Source organism: Vigna umbellata, chromosome 7 (assembly GCF_029865625.1).
Source record: "Vigna umbellata cultivar VRB3 chromosome 7, Vumbellata_1.0, whole genome shotgun sequence".
Classification (NCBI taxonomy): Eukaryota; Viridiplantae; Streptophyta; class Magnoliopsida; order Fabales; family Fabaceae; genus Vigna; species Vigna umbellata.
Genome location: NC_142171.1, coordinates 31,243,159 through 31,254,741, shown reverse-complemented (window position 1 = coordinate 31,254,741; position 11,583 = coordinate 31,243,159). Strand labels below are relative to the sequence as shown.

Here is an 11,583-nt window from a genome sequence, read left to right as displayed (position 1 = left end):
AGGCCAGCGAAAAAAAATATTTAAAAAAATAAAAAATGTCACTGCTTCGATTAATTTTAAATCGAGGCATAATCCTACCATTTTATGACTCGGTTCTGAATCGAGGCATAAAGTCTATCACTTTTTACCTCGCCTGAATATGTCTCGATTTAAAAACCGGTGCCTATTAACGAAAATAACCGCTGTCGTTTTCTCTTATTGCACTAGTGGTTTCAAACCCAATAACCTAACATATTCAAAACCATTGCCCTTACAGTTGATACCCAAGACTAGGACGCAGAAAAGCTTATATCAAGAGCAGGTACAAATCTTCCACTTCAACCATGTTATGTTTATCAATTTCTCAATGGATATGAGTAGTTATTTTTCTGAGTTTCAGCTTTTATCCTTGCAAATAAAATCAAGTCCTGAAATGTATTTCACAGATTCACACTGGATGATGATGATTTGATAAAATAATATCTGTTATTAACAAAAAAAGTTCTCTTATTTGACTGTCTGAGGTTTCACAGTTGTCCTATGATTATCTTCCTAACCTTTTTATGGCATACGTGAACTTGTGTATGAAAACAAAAACTAGTTTTAAATTTTTTAATAACTTTTTAGTTGAACATGTATTTAATGTACGATATTTTTTAGCCGCACTGTGTGTGCTCAAATTTTGGTAGTTCCCTTTTTCTCAAACGGATGGATTTCTTCAACAAATTATGAAAGTATTAAGAAAATAAAGTCACTGCGTAATATTTTTAATAGCCAATGAAATTTCAGTTTTAGTTTGCTTCTTTTATGGTTGAAATTCAAAGTCCAATATATATAACCATGATGGAATTGGATCATATCTTTACTTTATATTATTAATTGAGAACATGTTCATAGAGTAATCTCTATAGCTCTATGTCTATGAACTTTGGTTTCTTTTTCAAAGAACGTGTAATAAATCTAGTCCCTCATATTTTAGAATTCCTCAAACCCGACCTTTTCGTGTGTGATTTACAAGGCTAAAACTCTAGTAATAAAAATATCTCATTTTGCAGTATTTACGTTTCATAATAAAAATAATATGAAGCACTCAATTTTTCTCATTCTAGTAAGAAACCTTATGATCAGGTCAATTTATATTTATATTAATTGGTTCTTTGTTAAATGTGTGTGATCCTTTTTAATTAATTATTATTTTCTTATTTTCAGGTGAGCTGACCCAGAACTAAAAGTATCTTGTTAATATATATTCTCATTCATATCACATAATTGTAGAGAAAACAATTTATGCGCAAATGAATGAGAATGTTATTCAGAACATTTTTGTTATTAACTTTTAGGATTGAACCTTTTATTTATAATAATGTTTAATTTTGGTTTCAGATTATTCTTCATAGTTTATTAGTAAACATTTTATAATGATCAAATTAATTGAATAAAAGAATTATATTATTTTCATTATCGACGGTTTTAAAAACTTCAACTACGTAAATTTAGTAATTATTGACAGTTTTGGAACTCTCGCAAACATCAACGGTTTTGCAAATATCAGCAGTTTTTATGAGGAATCCCATAAGTGGCGGTAATCTTCGAAAACTCCCCCACAAATAATTTATTTGTGATAATTACATGCAAATTTGTCGAAAGTTATTTATCAATGGAGTTTTTCCCAACATTTTTTTAATTGGGGGACATTTACCAGAACTTAAAACCCCTGGTAATGAAAACAAATACTGATAAAATTCCATATTTTTGAAGTGTTTTATACGTATATATAAAAGGTATAGGGTTTATAGATACTTTATATTGTATTAAATAATTTCTCATCAATTCTATTAAAACTGAAACCATAGAACGGGGAATAAATATTATTACAGTTACCTAAAATGTAAATGTATAAGAGTGATATAGTCTTTAGTACATTGAAAGGATCCATAATTTATTAAACAATAGAATAAAATATAGAAGGTAATCCGAGCCTCTAGAAACATGCATCCAATACACAGCAGCAACACAACGCAGCACAACTGCGTCAAAATAATCACACGTCATAAATAATGAGACAACAAAAGTGACGCTAATTAAATATGACTAATTGAATTTTTAGCCCTCTCATATCCTAGATGAAGGATTCTCGTGTCAATATTTTCAACTTTATTTCAAGTCTCATTTACTTATACAAATGTTATGTTTACGCTTAAAGAAAACAGAAAATGACAGTTAAAAATATAAAAAATATTTTAGAAAAAAGCAAAAAAAAAAAAAAAAAGAATTTTTTTCCAGTGCTAAGAAAAATATTCTTTGATCATTCTTGTTAGGTCTTCCAGCATACTATCATTCTCTCTTGACTTAAAATCTGTAATGATGACTCAGTGAAAATTAAAAACAAAAAGAATAACAGAAGCAAATAAATTTTCTTAACCCTAACAAATAAATTTTAAATGAAAACCAAAGTTTGAGGGTTAATTAAAAACTGAATTAAGGAGATTGAAGATAGTGCATGTGGGGAGAAAGAGGAATGAAAAATTACCATCCTTTCCAAAAGCCATCACCCTTGGACTTAGTTTCCATCATTGATGAATTCTGAGGGTATTGTGGAATGTCTTGGGTGGGATAACCAACGGGTGGAGGTGGAGGTGCAGCTGAAGGTGGAGGATAAGCTACATTCAAACAATATAACCATCATCATATTAATGTGTGTGCATGTACATATATTTGAAAATATTAAAATTTATGATGTATTTAAAATTTAATTATATCAGAAAATAATTACATAAATAGAAATGGATACCACATATAATTCCGGAAGATATAAAGTTGATCTATAAGTAAAAGTTGGAAGAAATATTAAAAGAGATTGTAGATGTAACACTCTTCCCTATTACAAAACAAAAACAGCTAATCAACACATAAAAAGTAATTAAAATTCTAACATGAAACCAAACACGTTATAATGGAGTAGTTATAATGAACTAAAAATGTTAAGAAGCACTTGTCATGTTGAATACATCATAGACTTTTTAGTTATACCTTTGCTCACGCAACAATTCTCTTAATATAAAGGAACCTCAATTAAACTTGATTACGTAAACATATATCATAAATACTTTTTGATTAATTCCTTTAATATTTTCAACCCCCGTAAATCTAAATTAAGAACAAACTAAAAAGGAAAATGTTCTTTTAATAATTTTTTTAACAACTTTTTTATAATATTTTATGTGATAATTTGTGACTGATCCGTTTTAAATATACAAATCAATAAAATAATGACACATAATTTATTCTCAAAAAATTGTTAAAAAAAAATGTTAACATATCATAGTTCAACGAAAAATCTCAAAATTATTACAAGAGTGTTGCTCTCTCCATCACCACTGCTCCCTCCATCTCTTCAAATTCTTTTATTTTCAAAATTATCCTAGGTTAAAGGTTAAATGTTTTTTACTTTTACCACAATATTTTAATTTATTTTCCAAACCCTAATTTTACTTTATTCATATTCTCTGAATGCAGCAGCTGCACCCGCACCCCCATATCAACTCAATCTTCTTCTACTTACTTGTATCCACATTAGATATGAATTTTTAATAATCTTTTGTTGATGAAGTAAATAAAACTATCATGTATTCGATTATACCTAATAATTATTATTGAATTTTAGTTAATTAACCTTTTAAATTTGAATGATGAAAATTCATATCTGATGTGGATACAAGTAGTTAGAAAAAGATTAAGTTGACGTAGGGGTAGGGTTGCAACTGCTGCGTTCAGAGAATATAAATGAGATAAAATTAGGGTTTGGAAATTAAATTAAAAATTCATGATAAAAATATAAAAATTTTAACCATTAATCTAAAGATAGTTTTGTACATAAAAGAATTTGAGGGAAGTGCAGAGAACATAACAAGATGATAGAGGGAGCAATAGTCTTGTTACAAGGTTTCTTGTCATTTACAAAACCCAAATTGCTCGCAAACCAATGACCAAGATCTCGATTTTGCGAAGAGCATCAAAATCTAAAAACATTGGAAAAAAAACTGTTACAATTTTATACATCTCACCAAACTGTTACTATCACATGTATTAATTGCATAAATGGCACGAACAAAATTGAAGAAGAAAGTTTGTTTCTTTCAATAAAATAAAGAATTCAATAATTGTAGATTAATTACATAAACACAATCTTCTTTCCTATTACTAGAATGAAGAACATCACCTATGATAATAACTTTCCAGCCAACGCGTGTAACAAAGAATTCATATTTGACTCTAACATATTCCAAAACTTATTGAAAGAAGAACACAAACATATTAATCTGTGGGTAGAGGATTTGAGAAAAGTGGAAAAGTTGAAAAGTTGAAAGTTTAATATAAGAGAAAATTAAGAATATGGTTTATTTTGTATAAGTGTGATATTTGAAAGTTGTACAGCCTTGAGAGAAAGAAAGGAGAAGAAAGAGAGAAGTGTTGTTAAAAGTAACATGTTTTTGAGTATAAAGCATGGAAGAGAGTTTACCTGTAGCACTCTGACCTGAACTCATCTTTAGAAATTCTCAGCACTTACCAAATAACTGAAAGAAGAAGGGTGAAACAGGAACATACGAAGATTACAGCGTACACACATTATAGATACACAAAGTTATTTATAAATAAGTGAGAAGCGAAGATACCAAGGTTTTCGTTTGAAGAAACTAACGATGTTACTTGGAAGACAACGAAGAACTGAATAAGGAGACGGCACCGCGTGAAATCAATGGATGAAGAACGACAAGAATGGGAATTTTTTATAATATATATATATTTCTTAGTATATTATTTCATGAAAATAAAAGTGATAATGACAAAATGATTGTTGTTTCGAAATGGGACGCGTGTCCTAAAATGAAAGGGGCTGCCGCTTTCTCTTACCAAATCTTCCGTTAGTAAAACTCTTTCGACCAAGTGTAACGTGTTTCTTTGCATCTTTATACTTTAAAATAATTAAATAAATTAAAATAAATGTTTGCTAAATAATTGAATGTTGTAGAGAATAAAATAAATAATTTGATCCAATAATATTTTAACTCAAAAAATTCTAAGTGTTACTATGAGCTCATAGCCGACCCAACGGTAAATTTGCAAGAGAGTCTCTAAGTTATTTTGGGTTCATGGCCGATGATATCTCTCAGGCCAATGAACTGAACAAACAAACAGTTAACCGATAGGTAAAAACTGTTATTATTTATTAATAAAATATTACAAAGATATGTGTCATCACTTGCGGAGGAAGTTGAGATTGGACCGCAAGTCTCTGTCTTAGAGATATTTTTCTGTATGCACGCAGCCAACGTCACTTTTGGTGTGCAACGTTCTTGTTTGTTTCCAACGGTGCTTTTCTCTCTCAAAAGCTATCGATTTTGTACTTTAATTTTAAGGTTTGGTGCCACTTTTTACGTGAAGTACTTCTCAAGCTAAGGAGGGTTAGTTCCATCCTAGGCTCTATAAATAGAGCTTTACTTTCATTCAGAAAATATTATCAGAATCATTCTTCTCTCTTTCTCTTTTCTCCTAATTTCATTCTCTCACTTTCCCTAAAAATATTCTGGGTTTATTTATTCTCTTTTTAAGAGATCCTTGCTAGTTCTGAGATCCTCAGAAATTCTGAAAAGTTCCTGTTGTATCCTGGGGGGCTTGCGCATTAAACCGCGGATAAGTCCTTAAGGACAGTGATCTACATGCCTCAGGAAGTATATTGTTCGTGATCTTATTCTACTATTGTCAGCTTTTACAACAAAAACAACGGTTAAGGTAATCAATAATAGTAATATAATTAATAGGAATAATGTCATTTATTGGTGATTAATGAGTCAGACCTAATGGTAAGCTCATTATAATTATTTATAAATATTTGTCTGACAAATAAGACAAGTAAGTTTGAACTCTGATAACTAATTTTTATTATAAAATTATTACAAAAAGTCACTAACTTGAGCGTCGGAGTGTCTTCTGCAGGCATCTCCTTGCGGTTTGGACAAAGAGAAGAGAAAAGACAGCATGATGGAGGGAATAATTTTGAATGTTTTGAATTAGGAATCTAAATCCAATCGAAACACTAAGTGTTTTTGTTTTTAATCTATTTTTTTATCTATAAGCATTTCGTTTTTACACAGCATATATCTTAAATATTGGAATATAGTTATTTTGAGTACGGGTCAATTATTTGATTTTCAATGTGTTTGTCCAATATCTAAGTCTGTTCACTAAGAGGTATTTTGTGTGTTCAAACTCACTTAAATTGGTGATAAGATATTTTAAAATATATTTTTCGGAACAAATATTCATATATTAATACAATCAAATATCTATAATTTAATTATGTTATAATATTTCTTAATATAATATATTTACATAATATATACTATATCAAATAAAATATCACATTATTATTATTTCATTAATTATTATATATATATATATATATATATATATATATATATATATATATATAGGGGTTTGCTAACGCGCGTACGCCTGTTTTTCAGTTGGTACATTTTAGCAATGTGTACCGAGTTTTAGTAGACAAAAATACCCTTATATACCATGGATTCTAAGTTTTAAGGTTAAGGGTATTTTAATAATTTTCATTCTCAAAACTAAAAGAAAAAAAAAGAAACCCCCAAACCCTTACTCACCTCTCTCATTCCTGTCAACCCTTTCTCTTTCATCTTTCTCACTTCAATCTTTCCTCTGTCATTCCTACTGTAGCCCAAATTGAAAAAATCAAATACACTTGCCGTTAAACAATCTTACAAAAAAATGATTTTTATAATGAGTTTTCATCTTATAATTTTTGTCTTATATAATTTTATCCAATTTTCACAAGCATAAATGAATTGGTAATTGACGTGAAAAAAATCAGAAATACTCGCTGATAAACAATTTCTTACAAAAAATGATTTTATAATGAGTTTTTATTTTATAATTTTTGTCTTTATCTAATTTTATCTAATTTTCACAAGCATAATGACATCAAAGGAATTGGTAATTAGCCTGGAAAAAAATCAGAAACACTCGTTGTTAAACAATTTCTTATAAAAAATGACTTTATAATGAGTTTTCATTTTATAATTTTTGTCGTATATAATTTTATCTAATTTTCACAAGCATAATCACATCCAAAAGAATTGGTAATTGGCCTCGAGGGTTTTTTAGAGAAGTTGATTCAACATATGCAGATGATGAAATTAGAGAGATTAGTAAAAATGGTGAAATTGAAGAGATCTTGGATGAAGGTGAATATGTCAATGACTCAACTCTTTACAAAGGTAAATTGTTTAAAGGCAAGTGTTTCTGATTTTTTCAATTGGAGCTACAGTAGGGATGACAGAGAAAATGTTGAAGTGAGAGAGATGAAAGAGAAAGGAATTGAGAGGAATGACAGAGGTGAGTAAGGGTTTGGGGATTTCTTTTTTTTTTTTAGTTTTGAGAATGAAAATTATTAAAATACCCTTAACCTTAAAACATAGAATCCATGATATATAAGGATATTTTTGTCTACTAAAACCCGGTACACATTGCTAAAATGTACCAACTGAAAAACAGGCGTACGCGCGTTAGCAAACCCCATATATATATATATATATATATATATATATATATATATATATATATATATATATATATATATATATATCATGAAACATTTATAATAGTAATTCTATATTTATTAAATTTTAATAAATTATTAAGTATTTGAAATTTATAAATTTTTGTAATTGATCTGAAGTATTAGTTTTTAATCTTTTTATACAAACATGGCTTTTCAAATTTTTAATTTAATATTTATTAAGTTTTAAAAGCTTTCGAATAAATTATAAGGTCTGGCTTTCGAAATTTTTAGTTTAATATTTAAGAAATTTTAATGATTTATTAAGTCTTTCAAATTATAAATTTTTTAATTGATTTTTTAAATGATTTATTAAGTTTCATTTTTTTACATTCATAATTCATTAATATATTATTACATATAAAAAACTTTTAAATTCTATAAAATTAAAAAAAATTAAAAAAATATTAAATATTTACAAACTAAATTATTTAATTCAAAATAAATATAATTAATTTAAATATTTATATAAATAAATAATTAATTAAAATAAAACAAATTAATTAAAATAAAAAAGAAAAACTTATAAAACAAATAAAACATAAAATATTTCAAAACAACATAATCTAATCAAAATATAAATAAATAATTAATTAAAATAAATATATACAGAGAAGAAAGCACAAAAGAAAGGACAAGATCCTAAAGAGAAAGAGTTTCGAAGAAAGAAAAAACTGTTAAAAGAATTTGATCACATTCTTTTCGTTTTATTAATAATTAAGGGTTAAATATCTTTTTAGTCCCTCAATTATCATGCTATTTTGGGTTTCGTCCCTCTTCTAAAGGTTTGTTCATTTTCATTATCTTTCTTAAGAAAGTCAAATTTTTAGTTCTCATGATGAAAGCAACTCCACACTTCAAGTGAGAGCTCTCCCAAACTCAGAATAGATGCAGCGGATTGATTGGAGGAAGGGATACGGAGGTGCACACCAGGTGTTTGTGAAATGGTTCAGTGAGTGTTTTTGTGTATGTTGAAGCCTCACAAGCTTAGAAGGCCTTCCAAAAGGGAAGGAAGTTGGAAGAGAAGGTGTTGAATCAAGCATAATAAGATGAACTCGAAGAATATAGGTCTGGAGTAATCTCAACAGCACTTCAATATCTCATTCAAGTTGAAAATTACATGGAGATTCACCTCTCTTTTATAGGTGAAGAGAGAGCTTTGAATCTTGCCTTGCAAGTTTCTACAATTACAAAAGAAGCGTGCTGGAGAAGCTACGAAGCTTGGTGTGCAAGGTTCATAAGCTAACTATTAAACACGTGCTTTAAAAGCTAAAGCTGGTTCATAGTGGCTGGGCGCAGTTTGTAGGTGGCTGGGCGCAATCTCCAATTCGGAAGGTATTTCTCCCTTGCAGTCCAATCTAGAAGCCAACTTCTCCAATTTGGAAAACACTCAAAATGCACTCTTCTTTGCCTCCTTTGCTCTCTCTTGCTTGGTAAGCTTCCTAGGATGCATAAGCATGATTTTCAACCTTTATTAGTGACCTACAAAACAATGTAAATATATTTAGTAAAGAAAATTAATTTAAGACTTATATAAGGGAAGAGCTTTAGAAATCCTTATTCCACTTTCCTTTCTTTAGTCTTAGTTTAAGTTGTTACTTCTTTGGATGGAAAGTCCCTAAAGGAGTTGTCATCACCTCAAAAAGCAACAACGTTAGATTTTCTCTGAGATGACTAAGGATATGTCATGTCTGATGCCAACTTCCATGTTAAGTGTGTGCTACGTTTCTTTTTTTTTTTTTTTCTGAAATCATATTAGGTGTGTGTCAGCTGCCTTGTTAAGTGTGTGCCATGTTTACTTCCTTGAACCTAACGTCGTGATGTCTTAGAAATCAGATTTTAACTAAGTGTGCTTTGATTTAAAAAAAAAAGAGAAATGTGACACACACTTAACATGGAAGTTGGCATCAGACGTGGCACACCATTAGCCACCTCAGAGAAAATCTAACGTCGTTGTTTTTTTGAGGACTAAAAATTCGAGTTTTCTAAGGAAAAGGATGAAAATGAACAAACTTTTAGAAGAGGGACGAAACCCAAAATAGCATGATACTTGAAGGACTAAAAACATATTTAACCCAAAAATTAATAACATTTTAATTGATTTTAATTGGGAGTATAATTGTGATTTTTGAAAATTTTGGAAGTGCATGATAAAGTCCTTGGAGGTGTAGGGTAAAACACCCCAAAATTTTAAGGGGCATTTCACCCTGCACCTCCAAGGGTTTCATCCTGCACCTCTAATTTCCAAAAATGCCCTTATAATAATGATGTTGTGCATTAAAAATTTTTAACCCAAGGAATTCAGTGATGCATTTCTTCCTCTCCTTCCTTCCTTTAGGGAGATTTGAGAGAAATTGTTCATGTTCAAGGCATTTGGAGTGCTGGTATTATGTTGGTGGTTGACAAGTGTTTTTTAAGATTCTGCGTCAACATTATGAATTTATAATAAAAATATAATCTCGTAGTCAGATATCAAAATTTGATAAACAAGTAATTAGATATCAAAAATCCGATAAGATATCAAAATTCGATTTTTTCTTTATCGATATGTGATGAAGTGTGTGAATCGGATGTAAAATAAATCAAATTTGAAAAAAAAAATATCATATATGGAAATCTGAAAGAGATAAATTGGATCTCAAAATCCAATTCTTCCTTTATCAAATGTCATTTTGAAATCCGATCTTGTCCCTGTTAGATCTCCATGTTCGATGCAAATACATGGTTTTTTAAATTCTTTTATTTAAAATATTATGCTTGATTCATACGTGTGTACAAGAAATGGTATTAAATAAATTTAGCATAAATTTTCTCACAAAAAACCTGCACTATATTTGGCTTATGCTAAGTGTAACATGCTTAAAAGAACAGGGGCAGAAAGGGGAATGCACAAATAAAATAAACACGGGGCAAGAGATGACAGAAAATGCATGCAGCAAAACCGTTAGGAGAAGCACACGTCACAGGAAGAGAAATCAGTATTTGGAGGATTTTGTTTGACGGAGGACACATGTGTCTGGTATGAATCTTTCTCTCATCTTCTAGACTCTCTGAACATTCCCTCTGCTATTTCCTACTCACTCTGAAATAATTCTCTGCATCAGGGTGGATCATTACGCTTCCAGATCAACCATCACCGACCCATTCCATTATTCTATTACTATTGCATTGTTGCTGTTTGGTTGTAATAGAATAGAAACTTCACTTTACAATAAAAAGAATTACATATGTTTCATTGGTGTTATTATCCCATTTCATTGATTCATAAAAAAAGTTTATTTTTTATATATCGTTATATTTATAGAAATATAGATATAATACAACATCGATCTACAAATTAGAATGAGTTGCCCGGGACTTGAACCCGGAACTAGTCGGATGAAGTAGATATTTTATTCTTTAATAAAATTCAATAATAGAATAAAACAAGAAAAAATCCCTCCCCAAGCCGTGTTTGTAGTTTTCATTGCACACGACTTTCCGAATAGATTTAGGGAGAGTGGTTGAATGAATTTGAGAGGATTTAAAAATAAAATTTTTTGTTTATTTGAATGGATTTGGAAGTAAATTTTTTTAATCTGTCACATCGTTCAAATTCTATACTAATTTTCACAAAAATTTTCAAATTCACTCTCACTTATCTTCAAATTCACCCAACTAAACAACAATTTATTTTCAAATCCTCTTAAATCTACTCAATCACTCTCCTTATATTCATTTAAGTGAACAAAGGTTAATACTCTTGTGTAAACGGTGGTGGTAGCCTTTGTAACTCTGGGAAGCTCTTAATTTCTATGGTTCAAACTTTTTCATTGATGAAAATAACATTAAAATCACGATCTAAATCACGGTTTTTCACCAAGTAATTTTAAAAAGTAGAAAATGATTATTGGAAGCGATATTTTGAAGTAAAAAGGAGTGGTCAAATTGGAAGATTTTGAAAAAATCAAAATAAA

The 11,583-nt window shown here is 29.4% G+C and overlaps 1 protein-coding gene across 1 annotated transcript; it reads right to left on the bottom strand.

The window, feature by feature from the left end:
• Nucleotides 1-1,821: 1,821 nt before the first annotated feature.
• Nucleotides 1,822-4,754, bottom strand: LOC124848771 (protein CYSTEINE-RICH TRANSMEMBRANE MODULE 9-like). Its single transcript, XM_047326556.2, has 4 exons — nt 4,653-4,754; nt 4,499-4,553; nt 2,510-2,639; nt 1,822-2,006 (listed from the first exon to the last, which is right to left on the bottom strand). The coding sequence occupies exons 2-4, from the start codon at nt 4,521-4,523 to the stop codon at nt 1,961-1,963; spliced, it is 201 nt and encodes a 66-aa protein (XP_047182512.1). The 5' UTR covers nt 4,524-4,553; nt 4,653-4,754; the 3' UTR covers nt 1,822-1,960.
• Nucleotides 4,755-11,583: the final 6,829 nt, after the last annotated feature.